Raw genomic sequence first — 26,033 nt, 5'->3', positions numbered from 1 at the left:
ACAGAGTGAGTCATGATTAAGCTAATGAAGAGCCATGGAAACTCATTTAAGATCTACTCTAAGTAATGTATAGCTAATTAACTTAGAACCATTGTATCTTTAGAAGGGTTTTCTAATACTACAGAAAATGAAAGTGTTTTTTTAATATATGTATGTGTGTGTGTATATATATTTAAATACATATCTGAAACTTACAATTAGGTCTTTTCACTGGTAAAGTAATTAATATTTTGGGATAAAATTTTCCCATAGAGACCATTTAAGTAAGTTCTGCCCATCTACTCATTTCATTATTAAATAACGATCTTGTGCAAGTTTACTCAGGCGTACCACACCTTAGCTTACATATGAAATGTTACAGGTTTGAAGTTCATAACTGTTTTAATTTGAAGAAACATAATTATTATGTTTCTAAGACTGAATAGTAAAATGTTGGGTCAACACAACCAACAAGGATATTCCCAGTTACCATCTGTCACACTAACCCAGTTGCCGTCTGTCACACTAAACAGCTCACCTCGCCTGACAATTTAATTCAGATATTAACATTCCTTACATTGTAACCCTGTATTGTGGTGACAAGAACATTCCACAGAGCAGAAGATGAAAGATAAATGGATGAGGGAATGGTTTTGAATACAAAAAGCCAGGCCAGAAAGTATTTACTAATACCCAAATGATGACAAGTCCAAATACAAAGAATGCTGTGTTAAAAGCTCTGATCACATATAGTCTCAGACAGCTAGAGAGCATCTTTATTTTTCCCTAGACGTTACAGCACAACAAATTTTCAGCTTCTCAGATTACTGATAAAACAGGCGCTCTGTGTGTGTGTGTGTGCGCCTGCAGTCAGGATTGTACACTATTTTGCACTCTTTATTCAATCTTCATCCACTATTAATCTGTACTGCTACCAGCTCAAAGCTGACTTCTATGAATCTAAAAACTTACATATTCAAGTAATTGTGATGGCCTATGCTTTGAAAAAAAAACCTACATAAGAATAGAACCCGGAAATTCCTTAGTAAATAAAAGGTTGGTGGCTTTGTTAAATTTCTGGCTAATTCTCTAATTCTAAGTCTGGTGGAAGACATACAGCTTAGTTATTTCAAGCAAAGATGCAGATGTTTTCCCTGCTGTAAGAATAATCAGTATTCCAAATGTTTGGATAAGCAATTAGTTAAGAGACAGACAGAGAGATATTCTATGGGCCAGGAAACAGGCCAATCTCATACAGCCTACGGGAAGAAGAATTTTTTTTTCTGAGGTCATAATTATTTCTTATCAGATTTTCCACACTTTCCTCTACAGCATCATCTCACATTGCCTTCCAACCGAGGAAAGCAATGGGACGGGGCAGACCACTCCTTAAGAGAGAGATCATTTTTAACAACCACAGAACTACTCAACTACAAAACGTACATGCTTAAAGACATCATTTTTTCAAGCACCAAAAGGGTATGCAACGAGATCTGCCGGCAACACATGTCAGAAGGAGGAGGGGTGCAAGGGCCAAAGGTGTAACGCCACCAGTGCAGCTCAATACCCAAGGCCCATCATGTTCTCCTTTGTGGGTGACACACTGCTGGCAGGGCTGTCCCTAGGGCCCAGACCTGGCACGGGGGGTGCTGGCTCCAGCATGAGTTCTGCTGCCCTGCGCTGGAGAAACGGCAGCCACAGAGGTGGTCCAAGCTACTTTGCTAACTGAGACTGACTAGATACCTCAAAAAAATAAATATATTCCATCATATTCAAACCTATTAAAAAAATTAGCATGCACAGGATTTCGTAGAGGGCAACAGAACCACCTACGTTTAAAAAAGCACATATGCAAATATATCACACTCCTTTTCCCTCCTGACTCTGCCCTAAAATTGGGCCAACAAGCAATTTTCTGAATTATCATGAGAAATACCTTCATGTGTGGCTAGGCGAGCTGACAGATGAAATCACATTTTTAAAGTGTACAGTTACTCACTGAATTTACATGGGTAATTGTAAGTGCCCCGTGTTACACAGCAACTGGAGAGGCTGGACTGGTTTGGCTGCAGTAAACGTGTGTTTATCACCAGCTTAATTTCCCTGCCTCTTGGACAGGACTTTTGTGCTGAGCTTTGTGCTGCACAGCTGGTTTTGCTATGGGTACCTGAGCCAGATCATTTAGAGAAGCTAGGGATTTTACTACCAAGTTGATTTTTGGTTTGGGGTTCTTGAAGAAAAATGTGTTACCTGCTCTATTTATTTTTTTTTTTTTTTTTGGAGTGGGAGGACATGGGACGACAGAGGGTGTTACAATTAAATTTCTGGAAGAATTTCCAGGATTATGTAGCAAATTCTGTTGAATGTCTTGTCTTTTTTTTTTTCCCCCCAAAAAAACAGAATATTTAATTTATTAAGTAATTACTGTGCTGAAGCAAAGAATGTATTTCAGGGAATATATATTTATACTGGACATACCTGTACATGATATGGAAAGAGAATCCCTCTCAGCTGAATGGTCTTAGAGCCAAAGGAAAGCAATCTTTCAACAAATGTTTGAAATGCCTTACTTCTACTGGGTGTAACTGAAACATCTGAAACATTTCCCATTACATTATAACCACAAATGCAATTTTTAATTTATGCAATTGGGAATACTGATTTACCAATCAATAAAATCTTTTCAGTTCCTAGTTAATGGAAATATCTGTTCAGTTGTACTTTATAAAACTAAATAAAATGCCAAATGCTACAGAACAGTACTTTAAAAAGTGACAATTTTTCTGTCATGAGAAGGCTGAAAATGTTAATGAAAACTGTCCCTCTGTGAGAAAAGGACAGTAATTTGTACTGCTGCTTATCTTCTGTGTTATTTATTTGGTACATCAAATTGCAAAGAGGGACATGTTTTTAGCTTACTAAAAAGGAATATACCGAAGAATGCCAAAAAAGGGAAAATGCAGGTTTCTTTGTACCTAGTGCACTACTGAATCATACCAGCTGAGTCATATTCCCAGCATTATTTAGAATTAGATTCAATCTGATTCGCTTATTCTGCTAGCGGTTGTCATAGGGGGACAAGTGCATTCATCTTTCTTGCCCTTTACTGTTTAAATAAAGATCCCCACTGCTTTCTTTTCTCAAAACCTCATCCGCAATCTAATAAACTATTCCACTGAAAGAAGAGAAATACGAGGCAAGGCAACACAACTCATCTCCCTGCTGAGAAACGGGAGGACAGAGAAAATGCACCCGCTGCACTGAGACACGCCAAGATCCAGAACAGTCCTAACGCACAATCCTGTTCTCCATCTCACTGTGTCTGATGGAGCTACATCTTTCTTACCACGCTGAGCAAAACCCACATGAGCCTGCTTTGGCCCTCTTTGTCCTCAATCCCATCTCCTCTTCAGCACAGCCGCCTTGGGATGTGGGAAGTGCAGAATTCCATTTATTAGCAAATACATTCATTTTGATAACACTCTCATCACTAATGGAGAAGTAGAACAGGTCAAGATGAATAATGTTCATAATTTCTAAGTGATCTCTGTCTGCTGATCTATGGCCAATTATTTGTGAAGGAGGACAGAACTCTACACTGGAAGATGATTAGCCTCCTTGCAAAGCACTCAGCTTTGACTACCTTTTTTTCTAGGCAAACAGCTGCTTTTCTGGTATTTTCAGTCTTGTCATATTTATCTGTGAAACTGATAAAGTTAAACTGCATAACATTTTGTGAAAAATTCAGCAGCAATTTATCTTTAGCATATGCTTGTCATTTCTTTTGGCGAAAGTTTCTCCAGTTTTTTTTCTCCCTTGGACTAGCTTCTAAGATTTTTCTCTATATAACTTTTCTCTGTACAAAGATTTAAAAGCTTTGGAAAAGAAAGGGTAGGAAAGCAGGATGATAATAATATAAAAAATGCAGTAAAGAAAGATTTTTATTTCTTACCAAATTCTTCTTCTCCATCCTGGTCATCTATTAAACCTACTGAGACTCCCAAATCCATGCATTTCTTGCTATGTGCCTTTGACTTCATATGTTTTGTTAAATTGCCTTAAGAAAAAAACACAAAAGAAATTAACTGCTCTGTGACTACAGAAATGTATACAAATACATGCTTAACATGTCTATATCTTATTCACCTATGTTTATAACCACCTGTATAATTTGATTTCACACTTCATAGAACCTTGCCCCTCAATGCAAGCTGTCAAGGGCTGTGGCAGGTTCACCACCCTGAATGCTACTAGCTCTCTGGCTACATTTCATGAAGTCCTTTATTGAAATAAAATAGAATAGGGTGGAAATCCTAGATGATGATGTATTTTGCATTGGTGTAAAAGACCCCTCACATATGGCAAAGTATAAAAAAGGCTGATTCAGCCTTCAAAGTCACGTTGACTGAGATCCATTGCATGAAACTAGAGTTCATATCTTGCAGTTCTTTCAGTATTTGATGGATTCTATATTTAGTGTAATCATGTTCACTGCCGACCTAAACAAATGGATTAATTTTATTCAAAATCAGAGTAGGAACGTATTTGGTCTGAATTTCAGAAGTGAATGCGTAACTGCTGAAAGGCCCCACAGGCTGCTCTCCCCTTCTCCTTTGAAAAGAAAATATGGCAAATATCATCAACAAAAGGTTAAGAGTAGATCAGAGATTTGTAAATGATGATATCTCTAAAATGTATGATACTTAAACTTCCTATTGTATCTCAAAACACTGCTTCTTTGAGGTATTTCAGTGGGAGAAATTACAGTGGGTAGAACTGTGGCTCTTCTGTGGTTACAGAATGCTTTATCCCTGCTTTGAAATGAAGGTAGTAATTCACCCCAGATTTTGAAGTAATTGTTATGAAGCTGTATGACTAGATGGACTCACAAATGGCCAATTTCCCAGCTTTACAGGCTGCATGAAGTCCTGAAGGCTGGTTTACCCAAAACCCAGCAGCCAACCGCGTGACTGACTGCCAGCAGTAATGGCACCCGCTGGGCACAGCAACTGCAGAAGAGGAAGCGAGTAAAAGTATCTGCTACAGCTGAAACAGGGAGGATTTCAAATGGGCCGAACTTAATTTCTTGAATTCAGCCAGCACACCTACTCTGCAGAAACCATAATCAGAATTTACTGGGTTCACACTCCGGCATTTCATCTTGAAAGTGACGTGATGACCCAGCCTGTCAGGATGCAGCCACAGGTTTTAACACACCTAAAGACTATCCATCCCACTTTCTGCAGCACTGGCTTATCTCTTGGAAGTTTTCCACCCAGCTGCTGGGTACTCTTGAACCCACTAAAACTACAAATGTTTCTGAGGTTACAGCTGGGGAGGATTATTGCTAAATGACATTCAAAGCCAAGAAAAAATTTACTGCTTAGAATATTTTTGCTGGAAGTATTTTGGCTGTGAACTTCTCCCGTCTGTTTCACTTACTTTGTGTCCTGGATCTACCACTGCTTAATATACTGCTTGCTTAAACAAGGATGCATTTAAGTATCTGGTGTAAACAGGCTTTAAAAAGTTGAGGTCTATCTTTGGGTCTTTGAAGGTCAAGTGGAAAGTGAACCTCGTCTTTCAAGGCCATAAAAAACATTTTAATATAGTGATTTAATAAAGGCCAATTTCCTTCCCTGAGCACCCAGTTGAGTGCCAACAGGAATACATATATGTCAATGTCATACCTCCAAAAGGTCACTGCTAGGGACTTAAAATTCCGTGTCCCCATCCCTACTAGGATGAGCAGCTAAGCAGCTCACTTAGCTTCACCTAACTTTCATTATATTGCCGTAGGATTCCCCTCATCCCACTCTAGTTTCTCACACACTGTGGCATTTCATACCCTTCATTCATATAAAGGTGTGATTATCTGAATAAACATAGACTAAAGAAAAGAAGGCAATCAGAAACTACAAATATTTGAAACATTAAGACAACAAAGCTCCACAGAGAGGCAACTTCTTTAGCTTATGAACTGCCAAATGTAAGAAGAAAAGAATTATACTTTACAACAGAAAGAAAAAAAAAGGGGGAAAACATGCATGGAAAAGTACCCCTACCTTTAGTTTTAAAGGAAAAGTTGCAGTAATTGCAGTGGTAAGGACGGACATCTGTATGTGTGCGAATATGCTTCTTCAGCATGCTGGGTTTCTTGCAACGTATTCCACATTCTTCACAGATGTACTTCCCCCTCCCTCTTCCCCGCACATACACATAGTCTTCATTTGACTTGTACCTAGTAACAGTACCGTAAGAGTAAGGCAATCAGTTGTAATGGGAAAATGATTCTAATTAGAAACTCTTCTACCAGAATTTTAAAAATAATATAATAGATGACAATGACTGACTGACAAAGCCAACATGCTCTTTTCCTGCTTGACTTCTGCATTTATTCATTAAACTTGTATCTAGATTTTTCACTAGGTAATCACGGACCTGTTTAGGAATAACAGCATATCTTTTTTAATAGAGGTACCATTTGATACTATGCATTTAAAGATTTCAATTTGCAACACAGGAACACACTTTTTAAAAATGTCAGTTCTTGGAAGCAGGTTTGGGCACCACGAGGAAGCTTTAAAAGAGCATTTTTGAGGCTCTGTGTTGGATGCAGAAAAGGAACAACGTTAGTTAGGACAATGGGAAAGTCTTTAAAATTTCCCATCAATGTGCTCTGGACTCAGCCTAATGCGACTGCCTCTAGGTGGAAAAAGTCATTCAGATTTGATTACACCCTTCATATCTCCACTCAAGGACACCAAAGGTTGTGTTTAGCTTTCATGACCTGGTCCCTGGAATGTTTGGATCTGAGCAGAGACACGTACCAATGTTTTACCTGGGCAGCTGGTAATGGCTTAACTCCTAGCCTAGACTGGATTCAAACTGGGAACCAATAAATGGAAAGCCCTAGAGCCCACTACCAATTACGAGAACAATAAAATATGCACCATTTTTGCTCAAAATTTTTAGAAGTGTCACCGGCACTCTTCGGCTATGAAATCTTTTTATAACATGTTGTAAATAGCACAACACTGTGGCTAAAGCAACTGTTATTCACATCAGGCAACCCATCTGAAGTATCACAGCGCATGGACAAGGGCTCTCAGTATTTCCATAGGACTTTGCAAATCAGGAGTTCTCCAGCCCGTGTATGCCACTGCACGCTGTCAGACACTGTACCGCACTCTGCTGCTCAGCCCCCAGGCTATATCCTCTCTGGCTACAGTTACACAACCCTCCTGCAAAATAGGCATTATTTATCACGTAAGAAAAATATAGGAAAAGAATTTGCATTGGCTGTATCTAGCTGCCTTTACTGCTGATTAATGTTTGCCCTTTGGGAAAAAAAAAAAAACAAAAAACAAAAAGAAAAAAAAAAGAACTTCACTGCTTACTGCTCCTTATTTCATTACCCCTCCTCTTAACTCTCATGGCTCCACGCTTCTGATGACTTTCCATTTTTCTTGGAAACATAAACCAACATCCACAGACCACAATATGGGAACTGTTGTTTCAAATAAATCAAATAGGAAGCAACATCTCTGCAAAGTCTAGAATCAAGGAAAAAATATCTTCCCAATGATATTTAGTATACAAAGTACAATACTTGCCCTCCATCAAATATTTTAACTCTTCTTGGTTCAGTTTTGATAAAGGAGTTTTCTTTATCGTGCTCAGTGCTTGATTCAGAGTTTTCCTTATTGCTGAACTCAGTTGCAGTCATTTTTTTTCTATTTAATGCTCGCTGAAAGAAAATGGGATACGCATATCATTAAAATTAAGTCTTTCATATGCCATTCAAACCTGTAAGTTACGGTGAACAAAAGCATCATAAAAGCCACAATTATAATAACTGATTTTAAAAAAATGTTAAGGTACATGAAACAAAAAATATCTTTCACTAAACTTCTTCTTTACCATCCATTGACAATTTGTGGAGTAGTTAACCTAAATGAAGATTATGGCAGAGTAGGAAACCAGGAATGCTTTCAAACTGCAGTAGGAGATGCATCTTTCCTCTTCTGGGAAGGTGAAGGTGACATTTTTTAGCTCACAGATAGCCTTCTACGGAGAAAAGATGCTTACAACCAAACCCAAGTGCTTCCTGAACGGCCACAGCTTTGTTCCTCTGCCCTGGATGCAGCAGCCGGACCACTCAGCTGGGACCCTGCAGCTGCACGATACACTGCCCCCCGCAATTTGACAAAAAGGGGCAAACTTTAGCGCACAAGCAGTTATCCGTGCCTTCTCCCCACTGCTCCAGCCCTGATGTTTCAGTAGCACATCCCTGGCTCTACCTGCCTGGGAAGAGGTGACCTGTCTCAGGTCCCACCTGCTGACCCACCACCCAGCAGCGCCTCGTGGCTGGCAGGAGCTGCTTTGCCATGGCACAGCAAAGAGGAGAAAGGTGGGAAGGAGGGGTGTACCAAGGGATGATACTGACAGGTACCATTTCTGATTGTTAGTATTTTTCAAAAAATATACCTGGTTTGGTGTGGAAAATGACCGTTCCCAATTTAGTGAGGTTATTAACAGCGGCTTCAGAACCCTTCCAAAGCAGGACTCCACACCTCACTCCCACTGCCAGACCAAATTACAAGTCAAAGCATACCAGTTGTCTAGCAGAACAAAAATAAGTTTCTCCATTTCCACTGATATATTAATTAAGGAACTTTTTTTTTTTTTAAAAAAAGGAGGATGAGTTCCCCCAACATTTGCCAATTAAAATCTAGCCCTTCCAAGTCTAGGATATTTATAAAATGGGCAACAATGAAGGAATGATCCAATTAGCCGGCAATTATTACTGCTGTATTTATAAACTGTTCTACCCACATAGCTGGCACATTTACCACATTTGCTCATATTGATAAGTGAATAAAATGATGAGAAAAAAAAAAGCCTGGCCTTATGTTTTCTACTCATTATAAAATTTAATGCTGTAAAGCTTGCGAATTCTTGGCAAGAGGAATGACTTCACTGGCTGACTTAAAATGACTAATGAATTACACTGGTCGTTACATATATTGAAGGGTGACATCATTCTGGCACCTAGTCCTCGCCCATGGTCCTCCATGCAGTCTCAGCCACCGCCTTTACTTCCCAGCTGATGAGGAATGTGGCTGATGAGAAATTAACACAGATCAGAGGAAAAGCGTCTCCGTATTCAATCCAAAGCCCTAAAATCCGTACAGGTTGCAAGTACTACTCCAATCCGTACGCCTTCATGCAGCCCTCTGATTGATTTGGGCTGGGTTTTCAAATATCTGAGCAGTTCTACCAAAGCACACATGACAACTCTGCCTGTGTGTAGGAAGAAAGAAATTTCACCCTGCATGTTTTAACAGCATTCGTACAAGGTGAAAGGAGATGATGTTCTGGAAGAGAAGTATCAGAAGTGGAGCCTACTCCAGTAACTGCAGCTCAGCGATGTTTTAGTTTCTATACGCGACATGGCAAATGAATTGCTTTTGTTTCCACTGCAAACAGAGAGTAACAAGGTGACATTTGTAATTTTACAAGAAAAGAGTAGTGGAAAACACAGAGTACATACAATAAACACAATACCACATAAATATCCCCAGCAGCTGGAATAATGCAATTTTCAAGTGCCTGATCTTTCAATTCTAAATACTAAGTATTCTTTCCAGATTTAATTTTCAGGAATGAAGAGACAAAGGAAAAAAGGAAGATTCCAAAAGCATTTGGCCCATGATGTTATCCAAACTATGGTGAAACAATGTTGTAATAAATTGTATATTCATAAAAGCATCTAGTGTGCAAAACCTAACACAAGGCCAAATACCACTGGATTCTGCCCTCAACTCCTTCTTTTTTATTAATGCGTGTTTATATACGGACGTAAGATAACCTAACGCAGGTGTTCAAATTACTATTTATCTCCCACTGACATACTTTCATTTACTGGTTAGATGCTATTTTAGCAGTTGTTTCAGTGTCTTAAACATGCAAAATGCTGCTTATCACAGAGATGCTCTAATAGAAACACTGAGTTTCTGTCACAAATCTACAGATACACTCGATGACAACGAACAAAGCAGTCTTCTTAGCTTTTATGAAAATTCCAAATTGACACTGAAAAGGGACTTGGGTCCTTTTTAACTTTTAAAAAGCAGCCAGTCTCTAAGGAGCATGGGTTTCTTTGTGGAAATCCTTTAATGTATCTCACCTAACATCCCCCCGAACACCACACCTACTGGTGGAAAGGGTAGAAAAACGGCAGCACTGCGAAATGTTCCTCTCCACGGTTGCTTACGCCTTCCGTTTCTAACACAGTCTCCTCTCCTTCTTCTCCCATAGAGACAAGGACCATGATTCATTTCTACTTTACTCATTTTGCTCCAATTTAGCTCCACTGTCTTCAATTACTGGTATAAAACTGGAAAAAAACTGCTCGAGGGGCTGCCCAGAGACCAGAGTTCAATAGATACTTCTGCTACTTTAGGACATCCCTTGGAAAAAAAAACATCTTCGCAGCCTGAATCATCAAAGTTATAAATTTCAGATTAGAATATTCATTAAAAATTTTTCCCATTGGCACACAGCCACTTGAGGAAAATGGGTTTAATATCTTTAAACTTTTACTAACTTACACATAAAAATCTTCTGCATTTAACTACTTTCCAGTGGTGAGCTGGACTGTTGTGGCACATCATCCAAGGCAGGAAAGCTTTCCAGTCAGGAGAAACTTTCCATTCCTCAGCCTATTCTTGCCCAAAAATCTTCACCCTGGGATACTGCACACATCACTGACTAACTTCAGAGAGGGGAGCCAAGAGCAATGTGGGGGGCTCAAGAACAGGCTCCTGATACACCACCAATGACTTCACATGAGGAAAACTGGTGAAAAATAATAATAAATAGAATGGTAAAATAAAAATAGCAGGTAGAATAAGCCTTTTCTATGCAAGTGAACCTCCTGTTACATTTTAACGTGCTGTACTCATTCCAGGAGCTTCTTGCAGGGTAACATTTTGTGGTTTGTTCTCTGGATCACTGGAACGTGGTAACTTCACCTATTGCCTCTGAGCAGCGAATTGTGAAGAGCAAACAAAGTCCCTGGGTTCCTTATTGTGTGTATTTAGTTCACATGTCTCTTCATTTCCCCTGGTATCTATTGTTGAAAGAATTGCCTGTTTTGTGACGGTGATTAGCAGCGGTTATGCAGCAGTGCGAGATCTCTGTAAACATGACTCAGTTCTGGGGGCAACCCCAGGAACAGTTCAGCAAGTCGCTTTCTCTGGGTGAGGAGATCAGCAGTTAAAGCCCCACGAGCAGAACACACCAAATCACTCTGGAAAGGGCTACAACTGTGAGAGGAGGTGAGGCGTAACAGCGCTGCATTTTTATTATCTTTAGACATTGGATTATAGTAGCATTTAAAGCTCACCATCAGGTCAGGGTTAAAATGTGCAAACCACCTGAGCAAATACAGCCCCCAGAGACTCACAATCTAAACTGTGGTTCCTGAAGGAACTCAGGACCCTGCCAAGCACTTAAGCAGGAAATTGATCTTTTTTCTTTTTCTTTTTCTTTTTTTTTTTTTTGAGAATTATTTGCTAATCTGTTTGTTGCCTTAATTTCCAAAATTAATTTCCAAAAGGATATCCATGGTTTTCCATCCTCAGGCTCAACCAGAAAAAAACAGTAGAATTACCAGGCCTGAACTGAGTGAGAAATCTGAGTTTTTGCTTTCCTTTGACACAGCTTCTGTGAGGAAGTTTCCAAGTTTGCATCGGCTGTTCCATTACCAGCTCTAACTGGAGACTGGTAATACAGAGGTTTATTGTAACAGCAGCATCACCACTCTGAAAAGCAGCTGAAAACCTGCTGCCTGAGTCCTCAGAAGGGAAAGCGAACAAACTTGGGAGATGTTGGGTCATAGTACCTATCAGGTCTTTGAAAATTTTAACTCCTGCCATCTTATATCTTGCTTGTACAATCTGAGATGCCAATTAAACTTTAATTGGTGCTTTCTCGCTGCACTTTCTTCCTTCATAATGGCTCTGAGTAAAGCTTGTAAATCAGCCGCAAGCAGAGCTGAAGAACTCTTCATTTTCACCATGCTTGTGTGCTTCATTCAAAGCATCATAAAGAAAGACGGAAGAAAGATTAGTAACTGTGGTTCTTTTGTGGCAGAAGCACTGTAAATGTACCTGACAGCTGCCTATTACAGCATTTAAGTACTCCTAGAGTGTTTAAAAGGGTGCTGTCAAAATATTTTTTCAAAATACTATTATCCATTATTTATATTCTAAACTGAATTTGTTTATAGACAAAATTGGTTCTTCAACAGGCATGCTGTAGCTTTGTTATCAGAGAATTTCTTCTGATAGGTTTCTTTAAAAGTAAAACAAACATGAGTCAGTGGCACAACTGATGTGAGACTTGCCTTAGAATCGCTCAACTACATGCAATGAAAAAAGCTAAACCTTTTAATCCTTTTTTCCTTTTTGATTTAGCCCTATTTAAATACAACATCTCATAAAGTGTATGAGGGAGCAGGCTGGAAAAGGCAGTAAGAGTTTAAACAACGGCAGCACGCTAATATGGAACCAACAATTCAATCCAATTACAGCAGCAATACAAAGCCAGCAGCCTGCACGTATTTTCTGCACAAAACATTACGGATGAAGTTTTGCCCTCCAATAGCAATGTTAGCAAAGTCTCCCACTGATTCCAGGAGGCCCAAGTTTAACTCTAATGCTCTTTTGGCCTTTGGATTTCAGTGTACCTTCTCAACTCCCCCTATCATTCTGAAACTACCCCTTCCACTTACAGTTTCTCATCCTATTGCTCTTTTTCCCACTGATGACTTTGTATCTTAGCAAAACGTTTAGCAAACACAGAAACACCCCAGGGTGACCGATGACAGCAGTCTGTCACTCAGTCTCTGTCAGACGCAGTCTCTGTCACTCAATATCCATAGAAATAATCTTTTTCCAAGGCTGTGGTATGCAACTGCCTGACCTACAGACCCTGATTTCCAGCCCAATGCCCAGGAAATTTTGCTGATGGCAGGCTGCAGGATTAGGACAAATTGCAATTGTTTTTACACACATGCTGCCCCACCCCCACCCACCCCCCAGAAAATTTTTCTATGTCCTGAAGGACTTCGGAGAAAGGGAGGTCCATGGCTAACACCCCAGTTTTGCCAGCTTCAGAAAGAAGTTTGGCATCAAAGACATGGCAACCACAGCAAAGAGGAAAGAAGAGCGCGAAATCGGGCTGTACGCTTCAGAAAGCTTTACAGCTTCACGAGATGGGACATTAAAAGCTAGTACTGGGCCCATTAAATTCGGCATCCATTAAATAGACACATGGACACCTGCTGCCACAGTATAGGGCAGAGAGCCATCTCTACTCATTCACAGAGGTGGTTCAGTCACTAAGGAACGCCAAATCCAGTGCAAACCAGCACAGCTTTGATCCTGTCCATACAAAACCGCCCAGTGAGTGAAACCCCGATGACACGTGTGCAGCCCCGAGGCAGGTAAGGGCATTGCCCGTGACTACGCTGCTCTGCCCCATCCGACTCCAGAACAACGCAGTGTTTTAAGTGAGTCACAACCACTGCCTGGAGTATATTCCACTGCGCAAGGTTTAAAGTCATCTTTGAAGCCGTATCAATCCCAGAAGTTGTCACTGGTTTTATGGCAGCTGTAATTTGGCCTTAAACTTTGCTATTTTTTGTCATTATTTCACACCTCAAATTAACCTAGGCGGGAGAAAGGGACTGGTATATGGCTCCTCTCACAGCTGGATGATCAGCGATGGTGAAAAACATTTTCACGGTGCATCCACAGACACCTGTTCAGGCTGAGCACTTTTATAACAGAAAACACTAGCTGACTTTTAAGGCAAAATATGCAATTACGATCTTAAATTAACCTGTTCTAAGTTAAAAGTGTTTTAAAAATATTTGTATCATAACTATTTTTGTTCTACCCTTTGCATTTAAAAAATACCCAAACACATTCCTGCCATGATGAGCACTTCATATACAGATTTAAATCCAGGAACTAATATCCATGAAAAGCAATAAATCCTTATGAACAGGTTTCTTAATGGACTTACTTAAGATCTTTTTTAGCAGTCTGATCCAGCATAACTAAAATAAATAAGCACATATACTATACCTGTCAGGCACATTACATTCTCTAAAATAGGAACAAGTATAATTTCCAAAGCAAATCCCCTGTAAATGACCAGTATACATCAAGCATAGCTTAAGTACCTTAGTTAAGCTGTTCTTCCACTTGCTTGAATAGACCAATACGTCAGATCTGGGGTGAGTAGTTCTCGCTTGAGTGTACAGTGGTTTTTCAACTTTCTGTTTCGAATTGAGGAGGGAGAGAGCTACCTTTGTCGACAAACCAAGTGGATTGGGATTGTTGGGACTAATGGTCCATGTAGAATAGGCTGAGATTTTCTGATCGTTCTGCAGCAAATGCAATGGTTTTCTCTTGAGGAGGTAACACCAGGTAAAACTCGTTGTGGTCTTCAGGCTTGGAAATGATAACCTCTGCATTTCTCCTACATTCATCGCAGCCAGTGTAGTTACAGGTTTTGCTTGGCCCTGGCTACTTATGTGCTTGCTCTCATTACTGTTACCCGGGGACTTTCTTTCTTGACTGCTACTTACAGCCTTGAGAAGAGAACTCTGATTATTCACTGGAGATAATTCAGATGGTTTCCTAACTACAAACGCCGGTGATGCTGAAGACTTAATGTCTTCAGATTCTGGTGACTCCTTTAAGGTGTCCGAAACCCCAGTGTCAGATGAATGACGGTCAGGCAACAGCAGGTCTGAAGCACCCGTTTTGCTGCTTTTTTCATGCTGTGCAACGCCATCAGGGTCTAAGAGGTGATTTTCAAGAGGGTCTGTGGTGCAAACCTGTCTTACCAAAACTGGCTTCTTTTGCTTACTAGTAGAGTCACTAGGTCTAACGTTCAGTGAATGTGATGGTCTAGCATCTGTCATACATGCAGCTCCACTCTCATCTTTAACGCGTTTTTGTTGTTTTTCCATGGCAATATCTAAACTGTTGGCTGGGGAAAGCATTCGTTTACTTGAAGCTGTAGCTTCTGGTTGAGGGAAGAGTCCACTAACTGGCACTTTCTGAATAATATGCAAAGAGCTTGACAAAGGTGAATTTCTGGTTCCACTTTCTGGTTGTGAATTTTCAAATGAATTTGGCAAAGTCCTCTGACCATCTTTGTGAGATTTTGGCAGCTGAGTTTTGCCTTCAAGCGTTGGCACTGTCACAACATTTGTTTTGCAAACAGACTGATTTACCTGATCCTGGGTCACTAAAATGTGAGGAAGGGGTGTAACCGTTGCAAAGCCGTAGGATGGCATACTGCTGTGAATACGGACAGGAACCACAAAAGGAGGAATCTGATGGATTTGACTGCTGCAGTTATTAGGGACAATTTGCTTTAGAGGAGGCACAGAGTATGGATTAGACATGTCAGACAGTTTAGTCTGCAGTTCAAAGGTGGATGCACTCTGGTCCACCCCAACCTGACTTGGAACAGTCTGAGTTGATAAAGTATTTTTTAGCAATTTAGAAGAGTATGGTTGACCTATATGTAATGTTTTAACTTGAAGTTGATACTTCGGAGCAAAACAATCCTGTTTTTCATTGGGACAAGAAGAAAGCGCATATGCACTCACTTGTTCCCCTTGGGCTGATGTTTTAGTTGATGACTGGGAAGGCTGAGGAGTCAAGGATGGCTGTGCTTGATTATTCACCACATGATTTAGAGGCTGCTGGACAGAAGACAGGCTAACAGGATTACCATCTTGAATTGCTGAGTGAGGCCTGGAGTGAGTCTGTGAATGCTGAGTACTTGAAGGGAACTCCACCGAAGATTTGCCGGAGGTCTGCAGCCGGTGCAACGGCACTGTGGGCACATCCGTAGCTTGAGCCATCTGAAATGAGGAAGTCAATTTAACTTGAGGCTGATGATTTTCTGGAGCAATATTTAAAGATATCTGTCTTACAAATGGCCCCCTCCTCCTTTCTAGCAGAGGCACATGTCCAGTCACTCCATTTGCAGATGATGCTTTCGGAGCGGCTATCTCTACGAGTGGGGCAGGTTTTGACGGAGACACGCTTCCACAGTCGAAAGACTTACTCCTGTAGTCCACAACCTCCATTGATGGCTGCGTGCAGCTGATTTGCTCTGAGGCAGCACGTCTCATTTCCCGGTAATGAGGTCCAGGTACAGCCAGTGCGTGCGAGCCAGCGGGAATCATGAGGAACTCTGACGACTTACTAACAGGTTCTGCTTTGCAAGGGTTCTCAGCCTTTGAAGTTTCATCTTTATCAAGTGAAGCTGAGAAACTGGAGGCATGAGACAAGCTACTCTCCCGACTTAGGCTTCTGGAAAGTGTGGAGTCAACACTTGATTCTGCAGATGAATGCTCCATTTCAGCCAAGCGAATCCTTTTCTTCTTTGGTGGAAGCTTTTCTGTTGGCAATTTTGACAGTGTCTCACTGCGCTGTGGCCAATTAAACCTTTCTGTCTTTTCCTGATCGCTGCACTGGTTTTCTTGGTCCCTGTCTGGTTCTTCTGTGACCAGTATCTCAGGAACCTGGATGTTATGCTGGCGAACAAGTCTCGATGGCTGAAGCGGTGCACTTCTCTCATTAGAAACTATTTGGCTTCCCTGAACTTCCCCTCTAGGTGCTTCTGCTGACAGGGTCTGATGGTGCTGGAGAGTATTCAGATGACAGTGTCTGTCCTCTTGGATGACAACTGTATTCAAAGAGCGGTGCTTTGCAACCTTGTTGGGCTCTTGAGAAGAAACCGGTGACACTCTTTCAAATGACTCTGATTTCTCAAACGAGCTATTTCTGCTCAGTGAATTGGTGTGCTGTATTACTGAAATGCCAGTCCCTTGTCTTTTCAACTCCACTTTTTCTTGCACAACTGAGCTTGCCTGCTTTTCAATGAGTGGAGCCATCTTTGGCTCGGTAGTCTGATCCGTGCCTCGAGCCACAAGCTGAATCTGGGAACTCTGAAGCAGAAGGTTGCTTGGCTGTTGCGATCCTACCACCGCTGTCACACTGTGTTTTGACACACTGGAAGAACTTGCTGGCTTGCTTTGGCCTTCTGCGTTCTTTGATGGTATGCTTGTATCATTTTGCTGTGGGTCATCATCATCACCAACACTTTTCATTTTTCTTCTTTTCCTTATCTGGGGTGTCTGCTCCCAAACACCAGTTGAAGTAGTGACTCTGTAATGTAGAATTTGAGGCTGTGTACTGCTTGGAACAGTTTTATGCTCAGGCTCTCTGACTGCTGCTTTAGTTTTAGGTCCATGCAACTCTGAACAATAAAATTTCTTGTGGTTTTCAAAATTTTCCAGTTTTCTATATCTGTTTCTGCAGGTTTCACACTCAAACATTGTTCCTCGCACCTGAGGGGACTTCTTCGTTTTCTCTAAATTTGGTCCCTGTGCCAGGGACTTGCTCCTTTGCAATACAGAATCATTTGGTAAATTACACCCCAGATAACTTTCTTCTACAGACCGCAACGATCCAAGAACTTGGCTTTCACCAGTAGAAGAATCTTCTATTGCTGCCTGTCTAACGAGGGTCCGAGGATGTCCACCTTGGTTCAGCGGAGGAGCAGGTCCTGATACAAACACATCATCGTATAAAGAGCCAATTTTATCATCAAATGACTGACTTCCTCGAAGGGGATGAGAGGGAGGTATAACATTTGGAGGTACTGCCGAGTAACTGGTAGTTGGCATGGAATTACTTCGTGTGATAGGTAAACAGTCAAGGGATGGTACAGAAAGAAGAAAAACTTGCTTCGATTTCTCAGTGGGTGTGAAAGGAGACTTTGGTATATCAGAGCTTGAGCTAGTTCTTCTTCCCATGGGCTTTAAATCAAACTGGAAAGAATCCTTAAATATGTAGGATTTTGGTGAATCTATGCTTCCTCTTCTTGAAAGAGATGTTCTTCTTGGTTTCACGCTATCTAACTGTTTGTCATCCACAACAGCTTCATTATCAGAAATTAACTTAGAGATACGCTCCTCAAGAGTTTTTGTTGCCATGGGAGGTCGCATTTGGCCAGAAAGAATCAGATTTTTTTCAGCACAAACAGTTTGTACCACTGATGCTACCACACCACTTGTTCGTGGCACACAGGGCAGGTTTTTGTTTGGATCTTTTTCGGAGGTCAGCAGTCCTCTTGTGAAAGGAGCTGGTGGGCTCATGGTTTGATCGGCACTTTCAGAACGAGAGAAATAACCAGAATCGGTACTACCTAAACTTCTAGGGCTCAAGAGACATTTTCCTTGCTGATCCTGGGAACCATCAGTTGCCTGTTGTCTCTGGAGCTGGGCATGCACCGCTCCTACTGCAGATCCCAGCTGTTCCTCTAACAAGTCCACGTCTACTTTCTGATGCTGCTTTATGTCATTCTCCTTGAATGAGGCCGTATGTGTTAAATTTGACTGAAGAGCTGTCACTTTAAAATCTCCTTTTCTCTGCACTGCAGCAAGCTCAGGTGCTGGTTCTGTTACTTTTGGGCTATCGGCCCTTAATGGAGAAACATTTACAGGATGAACTACTACTTTTGGTAAAGCTGCCCTTACTTGAGGTTCTGTCTCATGTAACGAAGAGTCAGCAGGTATACAGTCTGGGTTGCTTAATGGAACAGGGCTTCCTTTCCGCAAAGTTTCCGCACCCGAAATGACTTTCACTATTTGTGCAGGTTCCAGTTCTTGATCATCTTGTCTTTCATCAGCAGTGCCTTCATCTTCACTTTCACCACTTTCTTCCACATCCGAATGAATGCTAAGTGCTTTGTCCGAGTCATGAGATAGGAAGAGGCCACCTGAATCTGGCTGTAGGACAAGTCCAAGTTTGATAGCATGTGCATGAGACTTTTTGTGCTTGTACAGATTGCTTTTGGTTTTAAATGAAAACCCACATGTCACACAAGGATATGGTCGCTCTCCAGTATGGGATCGGATGTGCTTTTGGAGAACACTTGGCTTGGCACAAGCCCGATTACAATACTCACAGACATACTTCCCTAGCTTTTTAGGCTTCTGGTCTTTCAAGAGGCTACATATTTGTTCTACACCATGGTTTACAACTGATGCTATCTGGGCTGAATTATACATGGGACCTATAGACAAGTGTGTTGAGCTTGATGTGCTAATTGACAAAGGTGAAGACGAAGTAGCTACTAACTGGTTTTGCGAAAAAACCTGAGTTACAGTGGAAGATGAGGTGTGAACAACAGATGAAGTTACTGCTATGCTGTATATCTGCTGGAGTTTGGGGCTTTCCTGACTCTGCTGTTGCACCAGCGACCTAGTGAAACTTGGACACATAACAACCTGGTGATTTTGTTGACTGGTTTTAGTAATAAGGTCTTGTGAATGAGAAACTGATTGGCCTTGTGCTTGTCCAGTCTTGGCTGCTGCTGCTACATGCACATTGTTTAACGTAGACGGGTAATAGTGAGGTCCGGCTGCAAACTCATGCTGTGACAAAGCAGGCTGATTTTGGACACTCATTGTATTGGACGTGAGACTAGAAGAGGTGCTTACAGTTTTATTTGGTCTCAGTTTCTCTATCTGCATCCCATAAGGGGGGCACTCTTGTGCTAAAGTGTTCAGTTCAGGCTCCATAGCTTTTAATAAGACATCGAATGCAGTACGTGTACATGGGGATGACGTACTGCAAGCAACAAAATCAATACATTCATTACTGTCAGTCTTTGTTTTGCTTGATGAGGAGTTTGAGAGACACTTCTTCTCTGGCGAGTTCAGTTGGGTTGCATCAGTATCCTCCACTGCCTGCTTACCTAAATCTAAGGACTGATGTGCCAGTGAAAGCTTTGTCTGCATCGATGTCTCAGATTTGGTTGTTTCAACACTTATCTCACTACTAAGTGCCCCCTCGTTCTGTTTGGTACCCTGATTTCCATTTTGCACGGGTAGGTGATCCTGCGCCGTGGCATGTTCAGAGGCATCTGGAAGGGCTTTTAGCGGTGAAGGGTCTACACTTTGCTTAGCCTTGGCTTCGGCGGGGCTTCTCAAAGGCGATTTTGGTATTTTTTTTAGATGGTTTTCAGTCACAATCTTTTTTCGTTTCACACCCTTAATTGCATCCTGGGTTCCTCTAGTACCAGCATCGGTGATTTCTGTTAAAACACAAAGAGAATAAAAAAGAATATTCAAACTGGATAATGCAGTATATTTTTATTTATAATATTTTATCATCTCCAATTTCAACAGCAAGCCCTGGGACAAGAAGACTGTCCATCTCTCCAGATTGCAGTGGGTTTTTTTTAACACTAAATGTATCTTGGTGAAGATCTATTTTGTTTTCATCTAAAAAGAGCAATGCTTTCTAACTGGTGCTGTAAGACATTACAAAAGTAGGAAAAGCTTCAAAGGAAATGTAAGAAAAGAAAGGTGACTAAAGGAGTATTTTAGCATTTATAGCATCTTTTTTCAGATAAAGCAAAAAGAAACCTCTCCCTTGCACTTGTTTAAAAATGCAAATAATTATAGCAGGAAAATGAAGAACCAAGACACAAATCTGTTTTCGTGTCGTGTTTGTCACTTTTTCCATCTATATGTTGCCATAGTCAAGGAATGAAGACAACTTCCTCATGGTTATATTTGTAAGGAGATTTATCATGGAAATGGCACAACCACCCACACCATCTGTCAAGTACTGTATTTCAGAGCTCCAATTACTGAACTTCAATAGCATTTCAGATGAGCAACTACTGTGGATGAATAAAATCAGTCACACTTACATGACTTTCTATTCATGCATCATGAAACAGAATAAACTATATTTGAATTATTTCATTACTAACTACACTTGTTGCTGATTTTAAGCAGGTATGGACACAGAGTTTCAGGAATGTTGTGAACAGCAAATGAATTGGGAGTATTATTCAGCTGAATAATTTTGCAGCAAGTAGTTATATTTGTACAAAGTCATATTTCCTCTAAGAAAATTATATATAGACTGAATTCAGTGTTGATACTAACAAACTTATTTAATAATTTTTAATAGATTTTTTAAATAGATGTTACACACCTTTGTTTACCTCAACAGTGTGATATTTAATCTGTTAGTTAATATCTTTTTTCTTCTTCTTTCTTAACATACACTCAGTCATAGCCAATGCCTCAGCTAGCATCACTGGTAGTGCAGAGGAAGCCAAATATTAAATGGATGTAAATCCATATCCTTAAGCTTTTACAACTCATTCATTAGGCTATTAGCCAAAACCATATTTGTCTGACTGCCAATGTTCAAAGCAAAGGAAGAACTTAATGATTGGGCTGATGTCTCTAAAAAGGTTCAGCTGCATATGCATTCTGGGATGCAGTACTGAGTAAGTCCATGTAGTACGTTTACCTGCATAGAGTTACTCAGGAACAGAAGTTTATGTGCACTTCTAGGTAAAGAGCAGCCTGAAGACATCATATAAAGGGACAAAAATCGCACAACTTCACAAAGAGGTAACAAGAGAAAGCTCAGACTTTCCAGTACCCATCAACCCTACGGCCCCCTTTGAGTGGGACGAGGACTATCCTCTTGCAGAAACGCCAGCTGGCTTCTACACTATGGTGGGAGGAAAGCCAATGCATAGTGTGCGTCTGACGAGAGATACTGGAGCTGATGAATCCAGGGTGAAATTCCTGCTCCATGTAAAGGAAATCCAGGCAGTGCCTAAAACTTCTCTAGCAGAAGAGAATGGTAAGTGACCGGTAGGAAAAGAAAGGCAAGAAGTTGTTATGTTTTCTCAGTGCCAGAGCATAACCCAACTGGGATGTACGCTAATGCCAGACACTTGGAAGTTCAAAATCCCATTTTTGATGCCAACTTAATTGTACACATATATTAATTTAGGGTGAATGGATATTCAGGAGATTTCCTTGCAAATTGGAAGATCAAAGACTACACCCCACACATAATGTATTGCAAATATGCATGTTCTGCAGAACCTGACCTATTCCTCTCTCAGCCCTGCCAGAAGAAGCTTTAACCATGAAGAGTAAGAGCCTGTTGTCACAATCAGCAGCCCAACAAAAGAGATGCTCAAATCCCTTGCCAGAATTAATGGCTCCAAATCCTAATTATGGGAAATTTGTGCTCCTTTTGTGTACCCAGGAAGAGATTTCTGCAGTAATCGTTCACTTAACCCATAAATGAACTTTGCATTCATTGCTTTATCACCAAAACCTCTTCATATTAGACTGGATTTAACTTATTCAAAGCTGAGCAGTCTTCCATCACAATGTTTTGTACTTTCCATTGCTTCACAATTGAACAAATGGCTTACACTAACAAGTTATCATCAATATTACCAATGGTCACCTCTTTATAATTCATAGCCCACCAAAACAGGTTTTTCTTCAACAACAACAAATAATTTTACACCAAGCAAAAGAGAAAATAAAAAGGTAATTATATAAAAGGGTGCTTTTCGCTATGGTTTGGTGATGTCTCTGAGGCACGGCCATGTTCATTGAGTGTAAGTAATTTGGTTCCTTTTATGCATACACTGCAGCTTTTATCCTGTCACAATCTCGCCTCCACACTGATCATACTGCCGGTGTTTGCACTGGAGCGCTACGGGAAGAGCTGGGCACATTACACATAGCTAGGAAGGTAAGAGTGCCAGGAATTGTAAACATCCAAGCAGACAAAGGTACACAAAAAAGACTAAGGTGTTTTATACTGCTGTATTAGAACAACCAAATGATGTGCTGCTTCCTGATGCCTCAGAATATTAAATAACTACTATTCCTGGGTTTCAACCATATCGTGCAGAGGAACCAGCTTACTCAACTTACACCACGCTAGCAAACTGGAAACCAACACAGCTGAAAGATGTAATGTGGCTTACAGAAGCCTTAAAGGAAGTAGAAATGTATCTTTAATCTACCAATCAATCAATTAAAAATACAAATTAATTATGAGCACAAGATCAGATTTTTCCATAACCTATTTACTGCTTTAAATTTTTAAAATGTTGTTCAACACATGCCAAAACATAAAAATTATCCAGGAAATTGAAAAGGAACAAAAAAAAAAAAAAAAAAAAAGAATAAGCAAACCCAAGTTATGCATTTCATTATGTACAGAAAGAGAAATTTTCTTTAGTCTTCAAAACCATTGATTTGCTGCTTCTACACTAATAAAATTCCAGTCTACAGAAATCATGAGAACTAGTTTCTGATTTGTATTTCTGACGCTACATCTTTTGTGATTCCTGAGATGGAATCGCAGGTTTGCTTCAGTGTACCCATCCATAAAATCTTGTAAAATGTACTTTCTTGACAATGGTTTTACAAGGCTTAACAATAGCTTAAGTACCGTGCTCTGCTCCTGGATAATTCAGAAATCTTTATTATTAATGGAAATAATTGCCTCATGTTTGCTAACAGTCAGATATCTAGCATATCTGGGGAAAAAAAGGAGCCCCCAACAACTTTTTTTCCCCTTATTTTTAGCTTTTTGTTTCTTTCCCCCAGTCTTTTTGTATTCTGTTTATGTTGAAGATATTCCACCACACATTAATCTACAGCTACAAGCTTGCACAAGGATCAACTGCATCAGTATTTCCAGAGGCAACAAAAAATCTGGTGGAAAGCATCAGCCCTGTAATGCTAAACACCCTTCTGCCTTGCAGAGCTACAAACTTCCAGAAGCGTGATAATTTGCCATGGCCATGTACCCACATCAACAAGCTGACACTGAAAAAAAAGAACATAAAAAAGTTGCATGTGGAAAAAAAAAATTAAAAATAATTAAGTTGATCTGCTTTTCTTTCTCTGCCACCCCACGCACTCTGCTCACCTCCCTCTGCAATTTCAAACCCTTCTCATCGTTGGGTGGTAATTCCTCTTGTTCTCAGGTGGTGAAGCGTTGTTAAGAAATGCTGTCCCTTAAATCAGGTGTCTAAAAAGTATCTTTTTCATAAGCTGTATTACACCAAATAGGATTGAGTTACCCAGGCCAAGAGAAGAGGTAACAATGCCACTGCGCTCAGCACCTCACTTTTCACATCCCAGGGACACCAGAGCATCTCTTGTGCTTTGCCTGGTTGGCTTTGTTCTGCTTTGCTACCATAATTCTTTGTTTAACTCTTTTGCTTTGGTATGAATTCTGCACTCAAAACATGACAAGAAAAACTGATGTTTCTAAACACGATTTTGTCCACCTATAATTTCTCTGCTGCACTTCACTCTATGCACAGGAAATAGAGCAAAAGAACAGAAGTGTGAAGGTGTAGATAGCAACTTGGCAGAGTAACTCATCCAGCAAATAAAGGAAAGGTATAACTGATCTGATTTTTTTCCTCTGAAGCATTTACTGGTGAACTAGACAGTACCTTGACAAAATGATCTCAATGGTTTTGTTTAAGTAACTTCCAGAACTGCCTGTCTCGAAGCCTACGTGTTATTACAACACCCACTCTCTTTCTCTTCCTTCTAATAGAGCTACATGCTTGCACTTAAAAAAAAGATAGTACGAGGGAACTGAAGCAAGGCACCAAGCTCCCTTCTTCCTAGGTCCTACGCTGTGAAACGCAGAGCAAGCAACCACCACCTGCCCCAACAAGTCCGATGAGTGGCACAATTTTCATCTCATACACTCAAAGTTGCAGAATATTAACAGCCATTGTAGGCTTCCATACAGAGACAGATTTTCAAAAGCGAGTGCCTGAACTTTAGCTCCTAAGTCTGTACTTTAGTTCCCAGAGCACTGCAAGTAGGATCAAGCCTCTTCTGGAAGTGTTCAGACACTAACTGACGTCTTAAATGTACAGCTAAAAGGTTACTCTGACATGTAACGACAGTGGCGATCCAAAGACAGAAGGTTTTCAAAAGAGACACACCATCACTAAGGATCTTATTCTGATTAAAGCTAAGCTTCCCAGTGCCTTTAGATACTCAAAAAAAATCTTAATCTTAACATTTGATACTTCTTTAATTTTTATTTCACTGAAAATACTGAAAGCACTCATGAATCACCCCACTGGGTTTGTATCCATGTATAAGAACATCATTATGAGATAAAGAATTAAGTCCTGCCAGCAAATATAAGACCACTAGAACTTACATTAAACACAGCAGGGAGTAACTAAACTTTCATTCCTTATTAAATACCTCTAGCTTTATACTGCCTCCTACATGTTAAGTACAGCCATGAATATTTTTCCTAAAATTACAGTTTTTCCAAAGCGTAAAAAAAACCCAAAATAAACACCCCCCTAAAATAACCTGATTACATAAACCACACATACAACTATGAAAATGCTCACTGTCGACAAGTCAATGGAAGCAAGATTAAACCAAGCGCTGTGCTTCATTTTAAGCACAAAGAGAGAGGATTTTAAAGTCAATCACCAACAGTTTTAACTGCCTAATTTCAGACTCCTTGAGACGGTCGCAGGGTGTCCACTCCCTGTTTCAGAGGCCAGAAGGGAAGTCAAAGAACTTGGGGTGCTCCGAGTCAGCAGCAATATTTGAAAATGTTGGTCAGCAGGCTTAAGAGCTTTGCTGCTAGTAACACCAGTCCAAACATGCAGAGGGGACCCTTAAAAACCACTTGATCTATATGTAAAGCACATCTGACATTAATTAATTAAATAACGGAGATGGGGGAGCATTGATATTCAAAGGTTAAAGCAGTCTGATAGGTATTGTATCAAGTGTTCATCTACGCCAGCATCTGTCCTTTTGTTCCTATCAGAAAATACTGAACCATTCCGTAAGGTATGGATGAGCTAAGTGTGGTTTCATGATTTCATACTGCCTGTAAACACATTATTATTTTTCTTGGTGTTTTTAACAGACAACACTAAGCTCTGGGTTGATAATGTGGCCCGTCAACAGTACTGTATTGGCTGTCAGCAAGACAGGTTCCCCAGTCCTCTTTTAAGTGTCATTTCACACCAGGTCTTTGTTCTGGAATGACTATTTTATTAGCATAATTTCTCATTATTAACTAAAA

General features: G+C 40.4%; 1 protein-coding gene across 19 annotated transcripts in view; it reads right to left on the bottom strand.

Moving 5' to 3' along the window:
* Nucleotides 1-26,033, bottom strand: part of HIVEP1 (HIVEP zinc finger 1) — a 131,821-nt gene that overhangs the window by 18,979 nt on the left and 86,809 nt on the right. For all 19 annotated transcript variants that reach the window (XR_013927033.1, XR_013927034.1, XR_013927035.1 and 16 more), the window contains 4 exons: nt 14,240-20,187; nt 7,596-7,729; nt 6,045-6,220; nt 3,932-4,036 (listed from right to left, as the gene is read on the bottom strand). Coding sequence is in view for 3 of the 19 variants with exons in the window: in XM_080380476.1 (XP_080236602.1) it covers nt 3,932-4,036; nt 6,045-6,220; nt 7,596-7,729; nt 14,240-20,187 (6,363 nt within the window). In the remaining 16 variants the exon portion in view is untranslated. The remainder of the gene's footprint in view (nt 1-3,931; nt 4,037-6,044; nt 6,221-7,595; nt 7,730-14,239; nt 20,188-26,033) is intronic.

This window comes from Falco punctatus (genome assembly GCF_963210335.1).
Source record: "Falco punctatus genome assembly, chromosome: 3".
NCBI lineage: Eukaryota > Metazoa > Chordata > Aves > Falconiformes > Falconidae > Falco > Falco punctatus.
The sequence above is the reverse complement of the archived record's forward strand: the minus strand, read 5'-3'. Positions and strand labels throughout refer to the sequence as shown.